Source organism: Amborella trichopoda, chromosome 2, assembly GCF_054954075.1.
Source record: "Amborella trichopoda isolate Santa Cruz 75 chromosome 2, AtrichopodaSantaCruz75HAP2 v2.0, whole genome shotgun sequence".
Lineage (NCBI taxonomy): Eukaryota > Viridiplantae > Streptophyta > Magnoliopsida > Amborellales > Amborellaceae > Amborella > Amborella trichopoda.
The window spans coordinates 13,210,010-13,230,957 of NC_142337.1; the positions used below are offsets into that span (position 1 = coordinate 13,210,010).

The 20,948-nt window shown below is 37.1% G+C and overlaps 2 protein-coding genes and 1 long non-coding RNA gene across 4 annotated transcripts; 2 read left to right on the top strand and 1 right to left on the bottom strand.

Annotated features, from left to right (window-relative positions):
* The first annotated feature begins 2,827 nt into the window (after window positions 1-2,827).
* Window positions 2,828-9,934, top strand: LOC18448083 (14 kDa zinc-binding protein). 2 transcript variants are annotated; one of them, XM_020675960.2, is made up of 6 exons: window positions 2,828-2,927; window positions 3,026-3,109; window positions 3,270-3,356; window positions 3,535-3,682; window positions 9,445-9,562; window positions 9,677-9,934. In XM_020675960.2, exons 1-6 carry the CDS (start codon window positions 2,869-2,871, stop codon window positions 9,742-9,744), a joined length of 564 nt encoding a protein of 187 aa, XP_020531619.1. In that variant the 5' UTR covers window positions 2,828-2,868; the 3' UTR covers window positions 9,745-9,934. The 2 variants fall into 2 exon arrangements, with proteins under 2 accessions (XP_020531619.1, XP_006858221.1); XM_006858159.3 differs by having other exon boundaries at window positions 3,029-3,109.
* Window positions 9,935-12,552: 2,618 nt separating this feature from the next.
* On the top strand, window positions 12,553-13,101 carry LOC105421724 (uncharacterized). Its single transcript, XM_011630196.1, has one exon. It carries the CDS (start codon window positions 12,553-12,555, stop codon window positions 13,099-13,101), a length of 549 nt encoding a protein of 182 aa, XP_011628498.1.
* A 1,791-nt stretch (window positions 13,102-14,892) lies between these two features.
* Window positions 14,893-17,325, bottom strand: LOC148783115 (uncharacterized). The gene is made up of 2 exons (XR_016049204.1): window positions 16,890-17,325; window positions 14,893-16,215 (listed from the first exon to the last, which is right to left on the bottom strand). It is a non-coding gene; the product is annotated as an uncharacterized LOC148783115 (long non-coding RNA).
* Between the last annotated feature and the right edge of the window lie 3,623 nt (window positions 17,326-20,948).

Sequence of the window (20,948 nt, forward strand, 5' to 3'; positions counted from 1 at the left end):
TTTCGTGCTCATCCCTACACTGTTGCTGTTGGGACTCGATATGTGAATAATATGGTTGGGATAGGGTGGCCTCAGAATCATCATCTCTCTCATTTTCTCTTTGAATAATATGGATTAAAAAAAAAAAAAAACAAATTTTCAAAAAAATCGATCATGGATTAAAAAAAAAATCACAAATTTTCAAAAAATTCTATCATGGATTACAAAAACAAATTCGATCATGGATTAAAAAAAAAAAATCACAAATTTTCAAAAAATTCAATCATGGATTACATAAAATTCGATCATGGATTACATAAAATTCGATCATGGATTACATAAAATTCGATCATGGATTACAAAAAAAAACAAACAAAAAAAAACAAAAAATTCAATCGTGGATTATAAAAAAAGAAAAAAACAGTTCGATCATGGATTACAAAAAATTCAATCATGGATTACAAAAAACTCTATCATGGGTTACAAAAAAAGCAAAAAACAAAAAATTCAATCATGGATTACAAAAAAAAAAACAAACATTTCGATCATGGATTACAAAAAAAAAACAAACATTTCGATCATGTATTACAAAACATTCGATCATGGATTACAAAAAATTCTATCATGGGTTACCAAAAAAAAACAAAAAAACAAAAAAATCGATTCATGGATTACAAGAAAAGAAAACAAACATTTCGATCATGGATTACAAAAAATTCTATTATGGGTTACAAAAAACCAAAAAATTCGAACATGGATTACAAAAAAACAAAAACAATTCGATCATGGATTACAAAAAAATCGATCAAGTATTACAAAAAAATCTATCATGGATTACAAAAAAAAAAAAATAAATAAAAAATAATAATAATAAAAATAAAAATAATAATAATTCCGTACGGACTCGCCGATTCACTGTTCGGACTCGCCGATTCCGTACAATGAATCGGCGATTCACTGTACAGAATCGTCCGGTTCTCTCTAGAACCGGACGATTTCGGATTTTTTAGGCGATTCGGTCCCCTTTCACGATTTCCGAGTCGAACCGGGCGAGTCCTGTTCGACTCGACGTTTTTTAAAACGCTGCTATAAACTATTTTGACACCAAATTTTGGATGTCCATTTCTCTATTAAACTCGCACTAGCGACAAATATATATATATATATATATATATATATATATATATATATATATATATATAGATATATATATATTCAATAAAATAAAATGACTAAAATACCTTTGAAAGATTCAAGAGGTATTTTAGTCATCATATTTTATTGAAAAATTATTTTTAATATTTTTTATAGGTGCGCCCCAATGAGAATATGACACGTATCAAATTTCATATTTATACAATTTGTATAAAAAAAACTAAAAATAAAGTACTTTGAAACGTTGAATCTAAAATCATATGATGAATGGCTTCTCTTGATCAAAATTGGACCGCCGGATGGTAGAGGGAAGATAAAACTTCTTAGCATAGGGGAAGCATAGAAACCTCTCCCTTAAAATTGTATGGTTGGAGTTGTGTCATCGACTAAGCCACAAAGTACAAAAGAAAATATGTCAAATTTTTGTAACACACTCAAATCTTGACATATAATGATCTAAAGCAATTATGACCTCCTTGTACTAAAAAAATAATATTGTAATATATAATTTCATAGACAATAGAGAGGAGAAAAATGACATATTTGTATCAATTAGTGTTTTAAAACCTAGGTCAGTGCGGTGGACCGTCCACACACATATTTGTATCAAATTGCTAAATCGTTAATTCAAATTGATCTAGATTGGTTTGAATCGGTGATCTAGAAAAAATAAAAAATAAAAAATAGAATATGTGTTTATGGGGGAGGAAATTAAGGGATCTAAGTAATATTAAATAAATTAAAAAAAAAAAAGAAAAAAAAAAAAAGAAAAAAACTTCGTGAGAAAGCAGGCTTGATACCTTATAGAACCAGTTTAGTATTGCCCGATCTCCAATCCAGATTGGCAATTTCCGATTCAAATAGCCGTGACTTAAAACATTGATGCGATCAACATAAACATAATCTCTGCTGGAGGTATGGATGCCTTTTCACACCAATTGATCCATAAAAAGATTCACTATGAAAATGGATCAATTGATGAGAAAAAACTTCCGTACCACTTGATATTGGGGAGTTATTCATGTGAATTTTATTTCATGACAACATTTTCATACGAACCAAAATTACCTTTTTATTGGTCGTATACTTGCAAACCTTGGCTCCATTGCCTATTATAGACAAAAGAGAGACGAGCCAATTTTTAAGGATACTGTGCCTAAATCAAAAGGGTAGGGTTTGTATCAGGCTTAGGCTCTAAACAATCACATCAAAACACACTTTCAAATAATATACGAGAAAAATAGTTTTAATATTAAAAAGATCTGTGATAACTTTAAACTATATTTTCATCTTTAACTGTAAAATTTAAAGTTTCAAAAATAATGTAGATCAAATGGATCTATGAAAACTTGAAAATTAACGGTTAAAAGATGTATTATAAAATACACTATTTTCAAAACTTGAAATCCATTTTTTTTCTCATGTCTATGCATCTTCAGGTTGAGGTGATCAATTTGAAAATATTTAAGCATCAAGATAACCTCTTCTAGTGAAAGTTTTGAGGTGCACCTTGATTGTTTACACCGTCCCACTTATAAAAACCTTTTCTAAGTAAAAAAACATCCCTTTAATTTATTTTTTTCACTGAGGAGTACTACGCTAACAGAGCATGCTCCCGCGGGAGCATAGAATTTCTTGGCATCTTTGAGAAATGGTTAAAAGAGCGAGCCCTCTTTTGAGTTGAAGTAGCTCAGGGGTAAAATACAGGAAGGGCAGTAGGATGATAATCCGATAATGGCTATCCGTGCTGCAACAGTTGTGGCCGTGAATACTGCTACGGCTACACTCATAAGGCATTATCACCACCTACCACTGTCTTTCTCTCTTCTCTTCTTTCTCTCTTGTCTTCCCTTTAATTTACTCAATACCTTTTTCTTTTGTTCCAATTCAGCAGAAACTCCTCTGCACTTCGAGCTGCTTCATTAAGTTTTAAAGTTCCTCCTTTTCCTCAAGGACCCACCATTCGTATTACCAGGTAATCTCCTTTTCTTCAATGTGGAACACCTATTATGAGGAGAATACTTTCATGTCTTGGACTTTAAATGAAGATAAACAATTTTTCTATTTATTTTTCTAATCGAACTAGAAATATCTAAGTTTTGAGAGATTTTGCGTCTTGGGTATGTTTGATTCAGACCTTATTCGTGTCCAAGAGCAACAATGGATGAGGCATCTGCTGCTAAAGAAGCAGCAGCCTCTGCAAATTCTGCAGCTCCAACCATGTAAGGTTTTTTATTTAAACATGGTTCTATTTTTGCTTTTACGGGTGGCACGAGAAGCTTTATTTTTATTTTCTCCTTCGATCGAGGCTTTGCATGATAAGTTTTGCCTTCTTATTTGAATTTTATGCATCTATTTCATTGTCAAAGGATTTGTTTAATTGTTATTTTATGCTTTAAGATTTGATAAGATCATTGCAAAGGAAATCCCTTCTACTATCGTATACGAGGATGAGAAGGTGTTGGCTTTTCGAGATGTAAATCCACAAGCACCTGTTCATATTCTACTGATACCAAAGGCCAGAGATGGTTTGACACAACTCTCAAAGGTAATGCATCGCTTCGCTACCCATATCTCCATCTTATACTTCTTCATTATTGATACATAGGGCCTCTGAATTTTCAATGAGGGGTAAACCTCCTGTTGAAGAACCAATGCTTCCGTCCCTAATTATGATATATCATGCACTATGTTTCCTGGTCATTTGACTCCATTGGTGCCAATGCTTGAGGAATGACTACGCGGCATTGTTTTTGTCCTTCAATTGTGCCATCATTGTCTGCTATTATTTTTCTTGTTGAACATTATTATGTTGTTCATTTCCCTGCACAAGTTGTGCCCAGGGTTTTAATTAACATCTCATGGGGATCACTATTTATAATTTTGATTTGGACTCAAATTGGTGGGTTTGTGTTATACAATCATAATATCAGACTTGTTTCTGCTTATACTTAAGTTTTAATTTTTACTCAAAATTGTTCTAATCATTATTCATCAAACAATTATATAGGTAACTACATGGAAAAAGAGGTAAACTGCGTCGTCTTAGTGTAGCCTCTGATAATCTCATGGCTCTAGTGAATAGTGGACCACTTTATTTCCATCTAGATCGCGTTTCTTCAAGTATTGGGATTGTCAGCCCACCCATCAAGATTGGCATTGTTAGATTTCTGCTCACCTCTTTTATATCCAAGCCTAACTTAGGGATTTTTGCCATGTTCTTGTCTTTGGATAGTTTGAAGTTTTATACAATATTGAGCAGCCCTGCATTTTGCAGAAGGAGAAACCGTTATCAGGCTGGTTATATGGAAATTGGAACCATGTTGCCATTTTCGTAGATCATTAATTTGTTGAGGGAAAAACTACTTATGGATGGCCCTTGCATATCTATAGCACTGATCGAAGGCCCAAAAAAAAAGTAATGTTGAGCTGCTAAAATTGTAGTTCTCATTGTCCCAGCTATCGACAGTCCAGCATTGTAGCTATATAAAAAGCTTCGTCCAACAAAATTGATTGTTATATGGGGCTTCCATCAATACTGTAGAAAATGATGGCTCTGTCCATTTAAAGTTTCCTCTTGTATATTTAGAGGATGTCAAGTCCGCTTGTCACCTTTATGAGGACAAGGACACTGACATCTAAATGGACTCTAATATTGCACACTACTTCTCGAAAATTAGGTGTTTAGGATAATCACATCTTAAAAGATTCCATGATTAAGATGTACAAAGTAACTGAGATTAGGCTTGGTTTTTTACACAGTAGGCTGTATTCATTGATATTCCAATCTTCAAATTTGAAAAAGACAAATTTTTAAGTAACATACAAATACTTGTGTCTTAAAAGGATACTCGTGGTACTACATAAGGAAATGTTTGCTTCCCCTAACCAAGATGACCAAATTTTTGATACTCGTTAATAATGTTACATTTTGAAGTGGTCAGTCTTTCTGATGGATGTGAAAAATGTGCGATCTGTTTGAGAAAATTATGTCATTTTAACTGTGCCACACATTCTGTCTAATCTGAGTCTCCTGGTAGGCTTGATAAGTTGTCCCTTGGCCTGTACTGGGCCCCATCTTTATGTCCCTTGAAGCAATCAATGTGCCTTGGCCTTGAAATCCTCTGAAGCCCTTTAATCTTTAAATTTGTTAGAAGTTTTGTTTTATTGGTGACTATGTGTTCATGTTTTAAATGTTTTTTGAGTAGCAAAATTCAGGGAAAAATATATGCTCCACAAGCTCTTGTTGCTACCATCAGTGGCCATGGTTGGTATATGAATGGCCATGGTTAGGTGTTTGGTAAATACATGTTGGGATTTGTTTTGTTGAGGCTGTAGAAATATATGACGAGCTTGGTTTCAGACTTGATTAATTATAATGTACTGACAAGGCTTAAACTTCATGAATTCTAGTGATTCTGCATAAGCCAACCAAATCCCACCCTTAACCTAGGTCATCAATGCTGCTATACAGTTATACTGTTAATCTTTATGGTTTTTAACATACACCCCTTGTTTGGCTTGGAAAATTTCATGTGAACTGTAGTTAACTGCCCAGTTTGCTCAATCCAGGGGATGTGGAGTAGTTTCTTTACCCACTTCATACCTTGGCTTACCTGTTTGTCTGGGGAAACCTAAAAAGAATCTCTGTGGTCACACCATAGACAAGTTTGACCATAAATTTGCAGGTTGGAAGGGCCGCTATCTATCCTCTGCTGGGAGAGTCACTCTCATTAAGGCTACTTTCTCCAATGTTCCAATTTACCAAATGTCCTTGTTCCACATCCCCGCCTTGATTGCAGCTCGCCTTGAATAGCTTATGAGGAATTTCTTGTGGTCCAGAGATTGTACAACCAATGATTTTCACCTAGTCGCTTGGGACAAGGTGGGTAGCGAAAGCTTCAGGTGGTTATGGCATCCGAAACCTGAGAGACACAAATTCTGCCCATCTATCCAAATGGTGGTGGAGACTTTTCACCCAAGAGGGACAACTATGGCAGGAGGTTCTCCACACTAAATATCAAATCCACCCTACCAGATGGATGCCCCCATTCCAGGCCAATAGCCTCTCCTCAGGCTTCTAGTGTTCACATATGTGCTGCTACGACCTTTTTAAATCTCATTCTCGCATGCTCCCAAGAAGAGGCAGCCACACACTCTTTTGGAACGACATCTGGGTCGGTCACACTCCTTTGAGGGAATCCTTTCCCAACCTTTGGGGGAATCCTTTCCTGACCTATTTCTGCTAGCTGTAGACAGAGATGCTTCCAACCTTGACCAATTCCCACTAACCATTTCCCCTCTCTTCTGGTCTCCCACTTTTAGACAGGCCCTTCGAGACCATGAAGTGGGGTCTTTCCTGCAGCTCCAAGCCAACCTATTTATCTTCCTCCCTCGGACACAGATAGACATATTTGGTCCACAACTCTCATGGTTCTTTCACAGTTTCTTCATGTTATTTGAGTGCAGCATCCTCTCTCAACCCTCCTCAGGCATTCCCCTCCTCGGCCAAAGCGTGGCTACCCTTATTCCTCCTAAGCTTCAAATGTTCAATTGTGTCTCTATCTACCAAAGGGTGCTCACTGTGGATCAAATTCAGAAGCAAGGCATCCCACTTCCCAACCGATGCCCCATGTGCCAAAATGCCGAAGAAACCAATGCCCACTTGTTCCTCCAATGCCCGGTAGCTGCTTTGGGGGCAATTTCTTCCACTCTTTGGTTGGGTTTTGGTCACTGCTCAGTCAATCCATGGCCTTTTCAACCTTTCACTATACCTCCCATGGCCCAATGAAGGACCCATAGTATGGAAGGCAACAGTCTGTGCCATCTTGTGGTCCATTTGGATTGAAAGAAACCACAGAATTTTCAGAGGTCAAAGTAATTCAGCAGTGAGATTGGTCATTTTCTGGACCTAGAACCTTAAGAGATTTAGAGCTTTCTCCTCCTCAAATTTCTGCCTCAATTGGATCTAGTTGTGTCCCACCACTCCCCCCCCATTCCTCCAACTGGGATGGATCAAAATGAACTTCGATGGATGTTCCCTAGGAAATCTAGGACCTGCCAGGGTCGGAGGCCTGTTCATTCAGAGACCATTCCGGTCATATTATTTGCTCCCTTTCCAAACACATTGGTACCAACAATAGCACATCAGCGGAGGCTATTGAATTACTTGAATGTATGAGGGAGTATAGACCAGAGAGGGGCAATCAGATTGCAATAGAAGGAGACTCCAAGTCAATCATCGCTTGGGCCTCTGTTTCTATCGATCCTCCATGGAGACTAGCCCATAACTTCGATGAAATCTTCGACATTAGCAGCACAATTGAAGTTTCCTGGACTCATATCTGGTGAGAAGCAAACTCACTGGCTGATACCCTCTCAAAAGAAGTTGCAGCAGCTTCGCCAGAGATTGGCACATAAAACATCTCTTGTACACAGTTACAATCTCGAATTTTCAGATTGGGAATGCACAGAATGTTGCACAGAATTTTGTATCTTATTTCTTTCTTGTAGTCCCTTAACCCTGTAACGAGGGTCCACCTTTATGTATACTTACTCCTTACTCTTAATACAAGCTATCTTCTCTCAAAAGAAAATCTGTAGTTAAACCTAATCTTCTTACGGTGTTTGATTTGAACCTTGTTGGGCAGTGCCTATACTATTAAATGAGGACCTAAATAGCCATCAAAAACTTATTTCAATAAGGCTGATGCTTCTGCAGGTACTCAGGGATTCTAGGGTGATTTTGTTCGATGGTTAGATGTCTTTGCCTATGTCAATATTCTTTCTTATTGTTTCTTTGGGAAATATTCTTTCTTATTATTTATTTGGATGAGTATTCGACCTTAGACCACTTTGATCTTAAGACTTTGTGATGTACGAGAGTGAGATTTTATCAAAGGCACTTCTATGTGGATGCCATAAGGGGGGTTTGTATGAGAGTTGGAACAAACGCAAGTGAGGGTTGATCAACCTTGTGAATGAAGATATTAAGCTCTCAGAAGTTGAGGCCTTCATTCTTGCGTCTGCAAGATTTCTTGGTTTTAGCAATGTATGTCCTTCCCAATGATCCTCATGAGAGCATTTTAGATGGAAGTAAAATGATACAAGAAGCATCCCACAATTTTCTAGGTGCTTTTCATATGTTTTCAAGAGTTTCTGAAAGCATACCATTTGTCTCTGCCATCATTTTTGGTCTAGTGAGGACATCATCAAATCGAAAGAAAAGAAAGGGAGGAGATCTTAAATTTTCCAACACTTATCTCAAGCAGCTATTTATGACATGGAAACCAAGCTTCACCATCTTTAGATGAAAAGAGTAGATCCTTTCTTGGCTGGGTACCTAGCAGCCTCATCTTATCTTGAGTATGCCCCAATCCTACGTTTGTTATTCTTATCTCCCCAACAATGAAGTACAAAACTGTGAGAGCTGAACTTTATCAAAGGATTTCATTGCTATCCTTCTTGCTAGTAGCAGCTGGTGATGAGCCTAAGTTGACATCACTTGTCCAGCATTACTTTTTCAGTTGGTGTTGTTGGGTAATGTACTAATGTCATAAAACTGCATTTATGATTCTTTAATATGGGGTATGTTGTTACCATCCTCTTTTTCAATTGCGCCTGAATCTACTCAAGACTCTATCTGTACCAGGTCTTTGCTCTTTCTGTTAACTTTTATTATTTTCATATATAGATATTTGAGTGGCATGCGCCACCCTTTTCTGTGTTTTATGATCTAATGAACTTGTGACTTGGAACTAAGTTTGGACAGATTTTGGTCTTAAACGCAGTAATTATTATAGCTGAAATACAGAATGTTGCATGAACATGGTTAAAGCTTCCCAAATAAATGCTTTGTATTCAAAGAAAGCAGATACTCAGTTTGGATGATATTTTCTGCTGTTCAACTAGATATTTCTTCATATTCGATGCATCTGTTATATTTGTTTTAACATTTGAACAAATCCGCCTGTATTTTAAGACTGTGATCACCTCTTCCCAATCTTGGGCAATTGAAGACTCATTCCCTTTATAAACCTGTCAAATTTGTCACGATGCCAGAAATGTCTTCAAGAGGCTCCATTTTGTTAATCTATTTTAGGTTGGTCAAAACCATTAGGCCAGGGTTGAGTTCAATGGAAATGAAGAACTTGCCATGCCAACTCATTTGAATAAAACATAGTTTCAATTGTGGATTTTTTTCTTTGGGCTTTAATTGGTATTTTGTGATATTGGAACTGAACTGTTGTTTTTCTTTTTCAAAAACCCGTATGTTACTCATTTCTTGTGTCCTAAATCATACTTCTCTAGGCTGAATTTAGACACAGTGAAATCTTGGGTGATCTTCTTTACACTGCAAAGCTGGTTGCTGAGAAGGAAGGTCTCAAGGATGGGTTTCGTGTAGTTATCAATGATGGACTCGATGGATGTAAGTATTCCTGATTTGTAAAGGACGTTTCTAGTCCAATTTCTTGCTGGTTTGATCTTTTGTCTTATCTAAGTTTGATCTCTTCTATGAATCTTATTGATTCTATTATTCCAGGCCAATCGGTTTACCATCTTCACTTGCATTTGCTTGGTGGAAGACAATTGAAGTGGCCACCTGGTTGAATCCTTAATGAGCATTGTCCTTTTTTTTTAATTTGTTTTCAGTATTTAGTTTCATTATACCTTTTTTCGCAGGTTGAATTGAAACCATGAACCTTTGATGTTCATGGTTTTTCGCATTTCAAACATGCTTACAACGGTAGAGCTGATTTCTTTCAATCTATCTGCATTAATAAAATTTTTTACAGAATGATATGGGAGTTTTGCTTTTCAACTCCAAAAGAATGGCATTACAGTCAACAAAAATAATAGACAATAATAAAAAAGGGGAAAAAAGAAAAAGGAGGAGGAGAAGACATATAGTTTCTTCACAAACTCATTTACCTTCTCTGAAATGGCTGGATTATTTTTAGTATTACCTGTAATGAAGTAACGATTGTTTTTGATATTACCTGATGAAGCAAATAGTCTCTTGAACCATGTTTATGAATGGAAGGACATTGAGGTACTAAGCTACATTTTGATGGTTATAGCTGGTTTTGCACTCCTGGTCTAGGCCTTATTGAGATTTTCTGTGTCTGATCATATAAAAGATGGACGAGTGCCATTCCAATCTGCCACTAATGTCCACATATCTTTTGAAAGTTCCATATTGCTTGTGATGAACTTTGCTATTCGTGATTTGTGAAAACTCTCTATTTCTGATTTGTGAAAACTCTCTCTCTCTCTCTCTCTCTCTCTCTCTCTCTCTCTATATGCTAGTGCTGTCTCTTGAGTATGAAATATTTTGTTGTTTAAAAGTAAAGATCGTCCATAAAAGGCATTGCAAGGGCTGACCCATTATTATAGTAGCCATTATCATGGTACCGGTGGTTTGGTGGATGCAAGCAACAATGCAGTTTTTGGTGGATGCAAGCAACAATCTGACTACAGTTTTTGGAGAGCCTCATGGCCATCCAGCCTACATTGCCTGGCAAAAACTAGTCATTCAGCTCTTGTTTCAAGGTCTCTCAAATGCTTACCCCAGCTTTGAGGTGTCCTCAACTAGCATCGTTCTCAAGAGCTTGGCATCTCCAAAAAAGTAAATAATACAAATGCCTATGCGATCTTCTTCTTGGGCATGAGCATCCTGAAAATATTGTTCAATGTCGTATTGGAAGTTCTCTAATAGTATGGAGTCCCCCATGCCCTCAAATGCCTTGGGCTCTAGCACATTCTCATATTTTTAGAAGGTCCATCCCATATATGGTATTGCAGAATTCTTGATATGAGCCATGTGTGCCTGGGTCACGAGACTTGCCTTGAAGGAGTATGTGTAGGCTTTGAAGTTGTCCATTTGCTCTGTCATATGAGCATCATGTGTGTCACCTCTCTCTTTAATGTCAGCCTCCAAGCAATTGATTCAAGCTTCCAAGGAGGTGAAACTCCGCCCCAACCCACTGTCTTAGCTCTGTAGGTTCGTGGAGTGCTATAGCTGCTCCTTGAGGTGGTTAACATTCTCCTGAATTTTTGTTGAGACAGCACTAACCATGGTCAAGAAACCTAGGTCTGATACTAATCACCATGGGGACTAATTTTTCCACTTAGGAAACCCATGTGGAACCAAGCATAATTCGAACTTGGCCCATCACAAGACCAGTCTTCTGTAAGCATACCCAATAGGAATGGGGCAAAGAATCATTCAAGGTAGCATAGAAGATATAGGCAAGGACTGTAGTCTGCTTTTATTGCTCTATCCCTTGATTATGTATAGCAATGAATGCCCTCAAGGGTTTAGGCAAGGGGTATATATGGCACCAAGTATGCATCTATAGACCCTCATTTACATGGAACCGCCACCATTACTCACCACCTAGTATGTCTCTACCATCAATGACCGCCAACATATTCCATCAAGGGGGAGGGGGGGGGGGTTCATGTCAACCCACTCCACTAGTCATTATTGCCCATGCATGGTCATTACACAATCATTACTATCAACACTACTCAATACATGAACATTTACCCTATCTCACATGACCTATAGTTGTTATATAAGATCATGTCTAAGGCAGCTACATATTTCAAACTCAAGTTCTGACACCTTATGCTTAGCAAGGTGTATGGTCAACTGCCCATTGCACATAGTCTATTCATGTGTCTTGTGGGGTCAAGCCACCAAGGGTCATATCAATCAAACCTGAACACGTTGGTCTTAGTGATCCACCAAGTCCGACTGACTTAGTCATTTGTATTCACTATCTTGCCCACGGCCTCGCACCAAGAGTCTCTGCTACTTGCCCACAATGTGCATGCATCCATCCATCATGCCACATAAGCCTTACATATACTCCTTTTTAGCGTCTCTTCAATCTGTTTTATCACGATGGAATTGTACGCAAAGCAATTAACTCCATTATTTCTCTCATCCCTAAAAAAGGCGTTGTTGCTTCTCTTCAGGATGTGCGACCCATTTACTTACTTTCTACATGCTACAAGATGCTAGCTAACAGGCTACGTTTGGTTATCAATGACGTGGTTGAAGGACCACAAACTACCTTTATCAAGGATAAACTCATTATGGATGGTATTTTGCTGGCACAAGAGACAATTCATACCACTTCTTATTCTGGAACTAAAGGTCTCCTTTTTGAAATTAGACTTTGAAAAAGCTTACGACGAAGTAGTATGTGATTTTTTGGACAAGATCTTGGAACTCATGGGATTTGGTAATCATTGGAGAAAATGGATTAAGAGTTGTTTATCATCGGCTCATTTCTCGATCTTGGTCAGGAATAAGGCCACTGGTTATTCAAAGCTTCATGGGGATTGCGTCAAGGTGATGCTCTATCCCCTTTCCTCTTTACCTTAGTAGCAAAGGCTTTCAGCAAAATGCTTCAAGGGGTGGTAGACACAAGCCTTATACATGGTCTACGGCCTTGGCCCAATGGCTTGGTCTTAAGCCATTTACGGTATGCAAATGACACTCTGATGTTGTTAGACTGTTCTTCGGAGAATGTGCAGAACACTTGGTTGTTTCTTAAGCTCTATGAACTTGTTTCCTGTGCTCGTATTAATATGGCCAAATCTCGGATCATTGGGATTAACTATGAAGCTTCACAAATCCAAGATTGGGCACTCTGGTTGAATTGTGAAATTGATCACTTACCAACTAAATACTTGGGTCTGCCACTCATTGATGACAACACTCCTCGGTCCCTTTGGGATCCACTCATTCAGAGGGCTCATCACAAACTCGACGGCTGGAAATCCAGGTTCTTGTCCTTCGCTGGCCAGACAACTCTTGTTAAAGCTACTTTCTCTAACATTCCAATCTATTATTTTTCAGGCACCCGGAGTTATCATCAAGAAGTTAGAGCAATTAAGGCGCAATTTCATGTAGAGCGGTTCCCAACAAAAAAGCAAGTTTCAACTAGTTAATTGGGCCTTGGTCTGCCTTCCTCTCAAAGAAGGGGGACTGGGAATCCACAAGTTGAGGGTAGTTAATGAAGCTTTACTGACTAAATGGTGGTGGAAGCTTTCTACTGACCACAATCAGTGGGTCAAGTTATTTTGGGCAATTATGGCGGAGACCTTCATTACTAAAAAATGCTCTAGATTGGCCACCCTCTTGACAGTGTGGCGAGGTATTGACATGGTTCGGTCGCTTTTTTGGCTTACACTAGGATGCTACTTGGTGATGGAAGACTGACTAGGTTCTGGCATGTTAAATGGCTTGGGGACTACCCACTAAAGCTGGTGTACCCTGATGTTTACTGAAGGTCTATTCACAAATCGGAGGTTGTCTCAAATCTCATTTCTATGGAAGGTGGCCTGCCCTGCTGGAATCTATTGCTAAAGCATAAGGAGGTTGGATGAACGGGTGGCGGATCGATATGCTAATTTGTTGTCATGCCTCTACAACTTCTGCTTCCATCCTAGAAAGCCAGATAAACTAGTTTAGACATTGGAGCCTGATGGTTGTTTGTCAGCCCCGTTCTCTATATGAGGTTCTCTATATGGATCGCTATATTGAGGATCGACCCTATCTTGCTATACTTTGGAGATGTAAAGCACTCAGTAGGGTTAAATCCTTTATGTGGTTGCTTGGTTTTGAATGCCTCCTCATTGTCGACTGACTACGCAATATGGGGTTGATCTTGCCCAACGTGTGTCTAATGTGCAAGGTTGCTGAGGAAACCATAGATCACATGTTTATTCATTGCCCCTTTGTGGCCACTCTGTGGGATTGGCTGAGCTTGCTCTCAAATTGGATTACTCCGCTCCCGGAGGGGACTTGTAACCTGTTGCAACAGTTCTGATCGCCACCCTTTTTGTCTTTGGGCATTAGCTTGTGGAGGATTGTTGTAGGTGCATCTCTTTGGAACCTTTGTAAAGAGAGGAACTTAAGAACTTTTGAAGGCCGAGTTCGTGATTACCCACCTTTTCTATCGCTATCAAGAAAACCATCATCATGTGGTCTTTTGCTTCTCGGCCTATCATTTCTTTCCCCAAAGAGCTCTTCTTCTCTCATCTCCCAGAGCTTTTGTTTTTTAAAAAGAGGCTTAGGCGCCTAAAATGCTCTTGGGCCACGCCTCTTGAAGGTTGGCTGAAACTCAACTTTGATGGGAGTGTTCGGCACAATATGAGCGGTTATAGGGGTCTTTTTCGAGATCACACTGGTACCACATTGTGGTCTTATCACGGGAGGATGCATTTATGTGAAGTTTATGAGGTAGAACTCTAGGCACTCAAGATGGGAGTGACACAACTAGCCCCGACACATCTCAAAGTTATTATTGAAGGTGACTTAGTGAATTTCATCAAATGGTGCTTAAGGTCGGATTTTATGCCTTGGAACCTGAGTGTTATTATGTATAAAATCATTTTAGGTCTGGTGTCCCGCGAGGTCATTTTTGCTCATGTTAGACATGGATTCAATTCAGATGCTGATGGACTAGCCTCTCTTGCGACCTCCCATGCTCAACTACATTCTATGCTGGTGAAGGAGCTAGTCTAGACCAACTTGAAGGACTCATGCCTCTCAAAAGTGTGGGTTTTTAAGAACGGACTGAGCTTGTCTAGACTAGTGAGGGTTAGGCTTGTGATTCTAGCATTTCCCTTGTGAGAAATCTCTGTTTTTATGTATTCAATGTGCGGGAGAAAGCTCCATGTAAATATACAAAGGTGGTTACCAAATATATATATATATAAAAAGGTAACACACAAATAAGGCAAAAAAATATCTTTATACAACCTACATGATCAAGGAAAGAACATCCCATCTAGTAAAAAGAAAAGAAATATACAAAACATAACACAATTTCACACTCCCCCGCAAACTAGTGATGGTTGGAAACGAACCCTTGAGAGTTTGCAAACAAAGCTTGAGAAACGAGGAGCATTATGAGAATTTGTAAACAAGCCAGCAAGTTATGTAGAAGATGAGATGTGCAGAAGATGAGATGTGTAAAAGAGAGATTGTTCCAGCTAGATATTCCTGTCAAACAAAATGACAATCTATTTCAATATGCTTGGTGCGCTCATGGAACTCGGCATTCTTAGCAATATAAATTGTACTTTTGTTATTATAATACAAGGGAGTGGAAGCAGAAAGCTCCATACCCAAGTCTGCTAATAACTAGGGAAGCCATACAATCTTAACTGTTGTTTGGGCTATGGATCTGTACTCAGCTTCAACAATTGATTAATCAATACATTTTTGCTTCTTACTCTTCCAAGAAATAAGAAAGTCACCGAGAAGAATACCAAAACCTATAGTAGACTTCCAATAAGAAGTAAATAGTATGTACAAAGTCCGCTCATAACTAATATTAACATGAAGGTCTAGATATGCATCTGTTAATAGGACAAAATTTACAATGGTGAATTTGAACAATAGTTACAAAGGGAAATTTAATCATGACTACAATTTCTCCCAAAGCTGGTTGTGCGCACTCGAACTATGAGATTGTAATTACCTTAAAAAAATATTTACCATGGTTTGATGAGTTTGGCTGCTCAGTAAGTGATCATCATGGTCCTAAAAAATAATCATAGTGGGAAGATATAAACAATGTCAAAAAGGAAGTCTATTAAAAAACAACAATGCGAACAAAAGCATTTATGGATAACAATTTCTCTTTCAGAAATAAATAGTTAAACATAATCTAAATGATTGAAATGCATATAAACATTTTAACAGCAATGCATAATTCAAAAGATTTCACAAAATACCCTACTTGCGTCCTAAGTAGGCCACCTATATACCCTATCACCATTCTGGATGGGTCCAAACAATCCCTGCAAGTCCAAACATACCTCGCCGACGTACTGGATGAGTCCAAATAGTCCCTATTGGTATAATCAGATATATCCACACAATCCCTGCAGGTCCGATCATACCTCACTGATGTTCAAGATGAGTCAAAATAGTCCCTACTAGCATAACCGGATAGGTCATAACAATCCCTACAGGTCCAATCATACCTCATAGGTATCCCTGATGAGTCCAAATAATCCGTACTAGCATAACCAGACAGGTCCTAACAATCCCTGCATATCCGATCATCCCTCATCGGCATATCGAATAAGTCCAAACAATCCGTACCAGTATAACTGGATAGGTCCACATATACTCAAATTATTTCTGAAAGTCTTTTAACATCAGAAAGCAGCAACATCATATATGTAAAGTATCATTGAAATCATTAACAGGAATTCACTTGAAGCAATTTAAACAATCACTTTCATTGAAATATCTGTAAGTAACAAGTCAAACATTTTGGCAATAATTTCTGAAAGGTAGCAGTTCTGTAGGACATTTCTGAAATATAACATGATATCACAATTTTATGAAAATGTAATTTGGCAATTAACCATTTTACAAGAATAGGTACAACTTATAGCGTTTAAAATTCACAGATAGATAAAATACAATTAAATGCAGAAATACGTACATCTTACAGTATTTGGCAATATTACCATTAAATGCAGAAATATCGGTTTCTCACATATTGATTTTGCCAGAAATAATGTCACTTACACATAAACTTTACAATGTTTAAAAGTCATAAAAAATAGACAAAAATAATCAATATTATTAAAAGGATTATTTTTCGGGACGAGGAGATCACTTACGTATAAAACTTATAAAATAAAGATGTTGGACTGAAATATCACTATTTTATTAAAAACATACTATTTTTCATGAGGATGAGGTCACTTACTCACAAAAGGTTGAGTGTTTAATTCACTCGCAAACTTCACCAATAAACTAACAAGTGAACGATACCCATCCCTAAAAATGGTCTGAAGATGGGTTATATGGACTTCCAAGATCTGGGGTTCAATCAAAATTGTGTAGGCTAGGGCTTGATTGGGCTGAATATACTCAGAAGGAGAAGGGATTTTCAGATAAAATGGGGGCCTCAGTTGAGGATGAATTTCCGAGAATGCCTGCCTTATAGATAACTCTACTGGATTATCGGCATCATATGGGCCAAGGTGAAGTAGTTTAGAATTCATGGTTTGTTTTATCAAGAAAAAGAAGGCTACACGAGAAACTGGCGAGAGAGAGAGAGAGAGAGAGAGAAAGAACTTACTGCGGGGAGAGAACTCACTGATGCTTATTATCAAGAAGTGAGAAGAGAGTATGGTACTTCATACAAAATATGAGAGAGATTTTTTTTTGTTTTTAAGAAGGTACGATAGAAGAGGTATTGTAATACCTCAATTATGAGATGTCAAAATGCAAAAGGTTAAAATGCCCTAAGAGATAAAACTACCGTAAAAAGTTAAAAGAAAAAGATGATTGACTTAAGGTCTACTCAAATAAAGTTGGACCGTCTAAATATTTAATAATATTATAATTTTTAAAATATTTTTAAAAAAGTTAAAAGAGTGGTCCCTATGGCGAATTATTGTCACAATAGACTATCATAAGTATTTTTGATGTTATTTATTTATTTATTTTATTAAAATTATTATTTTATTAATTCTAAAAATTTAGGGCTGTTACATATATGAAGCATAATTTACTTTCCCATAAGACTGAACAAAAGGAATTGTAAAGAAAAATAAATCATCATCAAAGCCTTTTCTCAATTATTTAGGGTCGGCTATTTCTGGAAAAATTTGGCAAAGTTTTATGATGACTGCTTATCTAACACAACCCACCTCCTCTACCCGAGCTTGAGCGAGGTTAAGAGAATATTTAAAGTCCTTACCCTTCTTAAACTATAAAAGGAAAGTGAATTAATGAATTAATAGCTCGTGTATCATGACTGCTAAGTTTGTGCACATATACATGTATTTTAATGTGTTTTTCACTATATAACACAAATATATGTTTCTGTTCATATTAAAATGTCAACATTTGGGAAATTGCAGCACTAGGAGCCTTGAACATCATTTGGATGAGGCAGGTGTGCAGGATGTGACAGTTAAAAATGTTGTGCTTCACGGGACAACAAATGGGTTAAGGGTCAAGACCTTTGCGAAGAGTAATGAATTTGTGAAAAAGATAGTATTTGATGGGGTGGTCATGAACAACATGGAGAACCCCATCATGATCGACCAGAACTACTGTCCACATGGACATTGTTCATATCACTGATACATGTATTATATTTTAAAAGTGTAGCTTTTGTCAATTTTGAGAACTCGAGTATGCAAATTGCTTTTTATCCAAGGCTGCAATCAGACCGAACTCGATAGGGTCTAGGATTGTTCTAGACTTAGACTAGATATGTGTGTGTATGGGTGCCAGTTTTAAACTTGGATTAGGGTTAAGTCGACGGACCTGACAAGTTGATTCGGATTGGTGTAACCGTTTTAGAAAACTTATTTTTATCTCATCAAGAAAAACCTTAAATCCCAATTCTCAAAAGAAAGAAAGAAAAAAACTATGAGAGCCCATAAGCCCAGTGTTCGTAAACTCGCGGTTCGGATTTTGGCCAGTTTTGGTGATCAGGTGGCTTATTTTTAAAAAATTATATAAAATCCCAAAACATAAGAGATTTGTTTGTAATGTGCTTTTGAATATTTTTTATTATTTTGGCAAAGATTGAAATGCATGTTGGCCATAAATATTTATTTTTATATTTTTCCTCTTTTAAAAAATTTTAAAAATACCTCTTGGTACAAATCAATTTTTTTTAAATTTTTTTTTTTTTTGCTAATTTTCAACTTCTTTTGGATATGTTTTATTTAATCATGCTTTAAATATACTTTTCATATCTTTTAATTTTTTTGTATTTCGTTATTTTTATCACTTTTTTGCCCTCACAATCTACTTGAAACCGGCCCTTCGATTTTTCAAACACTACATAAGCCTGAATTTGTTACAAAACCCTAAGTGCTGCTCTCAATCTGAGTTCGAGCCAATAGCTCAACCTAAATGTGCTTATTGTTGCGCTTATAGGTCATGGTAGTCTTTTGTTATTAGTTTCTTTTTATCAGGCCTATAGCTCAATGTAAATGTGCTTATTGTTGTACTTTAGGTCATGGTAGTCTTTTATTATTATTATTATTTTATTTTTGAAAAAAAAAATCTAATTTTTTTTTTGCTAGAAGTAAGCAATTTTCATTAAAAAAAATATAAAAGATACAGAGGGTGGTTTACATTGCAATTGAGTAGTGGAAAACAAACTCCCAGATATTATCGCCTACGACATACCATCAGCAATAAGGATTGTAGTCATGACAAAAAGAGTCCGAACTCACGCCCATAATTAAATCTATAGGACAATTTTATAGCCACATGAGAAATCAATGACCATGATTCTTCATCACATAATCTATTCCTTAAATCTGTATCTCGGTCTTCTAGCTACAAATTTGGGTATGTATCCTACTCCTAATATGAAGTCATATGGCAACCGACGTTCGCCATGTTATCTGCTGCGGTACTTGCTTCCCTATACATATGTGAAATTTTCCATGTGATTTCGTTTAAGTAAGCAATTGCATTTTTCCATTTGGTTTGAACACACCAAGCTACCGAATTGGATATTATGGCCAAAATAATACCAAAAGAGTCACATTCAATCCATATATTCGTAAAACCTTTTCTAATGACATATTCCACACCATAAATAAATGCATTAAGCTCTGCGAGATAATTTTTCCCATAAGAATAGGTCCTAAAAAAGAACCAAGCACGACTCCTGAAGAAGCTCTTAATATACTTCGAAAGCCCAACCTTCTTGGATTCCCCTTAGAGCATCCATCTATATTGAGTTTGACACATCCAGACACGGGCAGAAGCCAGACCACCTCAAAGATCAACGGACCTTTCACTAGATTTTGGGTTATACGAAGCCTTCTCATGAGTAGTAAATCACTCAGAGACTTTGCTTTCAAGTCTCTCCAATTAGAAGTTATTGAAGAAATGTGTTCCATAATCCATTTCTTTGACCATTAAATTTGAGACATTGGCCGGCCTTCATCAAATCGACATTTGTTTCTGGACATCCATGTTGCGTGTGATGATATGATACCATCCAACAATTCATAGATCATATATTCTACCATGGCATTCTGACTATTTACATTTCTTGTTAAAAGGTTCAAAAGACATGTCACAAGGAAAGGGTAATCCAAACAAATTGGAAAACCAACTCCACATGCTATTAGTAAAAGTGCAAGCAACAAATAAATGGTCTTTAGTTTCCATGCTATTTCCACATAGTGAGCAGCATGAAACTAAAGGGATGCCAATAGACATGATTTTCTCATCAATAGCAATGGTAAGCAACTTTCCATCTCATCAAGGAAACTCTGGGATGGATGCCCTTATACTAGACCAAAGAGTTTCAATATGAATTACATCATTTTTCCCTGATGAACTCTCAAGCAGAAATAGTTGAGAATTCACCACAGATAGTATGTTTCCAAATTCTTTGATTTGGTATAGGGGCATGGGGCAAATCAATTCCAGATGCAAGTCTTAATAATTCATTAAAATTGTAGAATGAATTATAGAAAAACTCTAAAATCTAGTTTGCAAAATAAAACCCTAAATCCTAAACCTTAGACACTCAACAAAATTAGTTATTATTATACAAAAATCCAGCATACAGATAAGTGGCGTGACATACAAAAATGTTATCAGAACTTCTGCAACTAAGGTGGCCATGAACTTTGATTGCAGTGCCAGCTATCCATGCAATAACATTGAATTGCAAGATGTGCATCTCTTACAAAGACAAAACCGCCCAAGCCTCTTGCACACATGCCAATGGGAAAACAACAGGTGTAGTCACACCACCAAGTTGTTTATAGAT

Bases quoted from the DNA above. Each gene is read 5' to 3' on its own strand.
- LOC18448083 (XM_020675960.2), top strand. From the start codon at position 2,869: ATGGCTATCCGTGCTGCAACAGTTGTGGCCGTGAATACTGCTACGGCT. The intron at 3,683-9,444 runs GTAATGCATCGC...ATACTTCTCTAG, and splicing joins GTTTGACACAACTCTCAAAG to GCTGAATTTAGACACAGTGA. The intron at 9,563-9,676 runs GTAAGTATTCCT...CTATTATTCCAG, and splicing joins CAATGATGGACTCGATGGAT to GCCAATCGGTTTACCATCTT.
- LOC105421724 (XM_011630196.1), top strand. From the start codon at position 12,553: ATGCTTCAAGGGGTGGTAGACACAAGCCTTATACATGGTCTACGGCCT.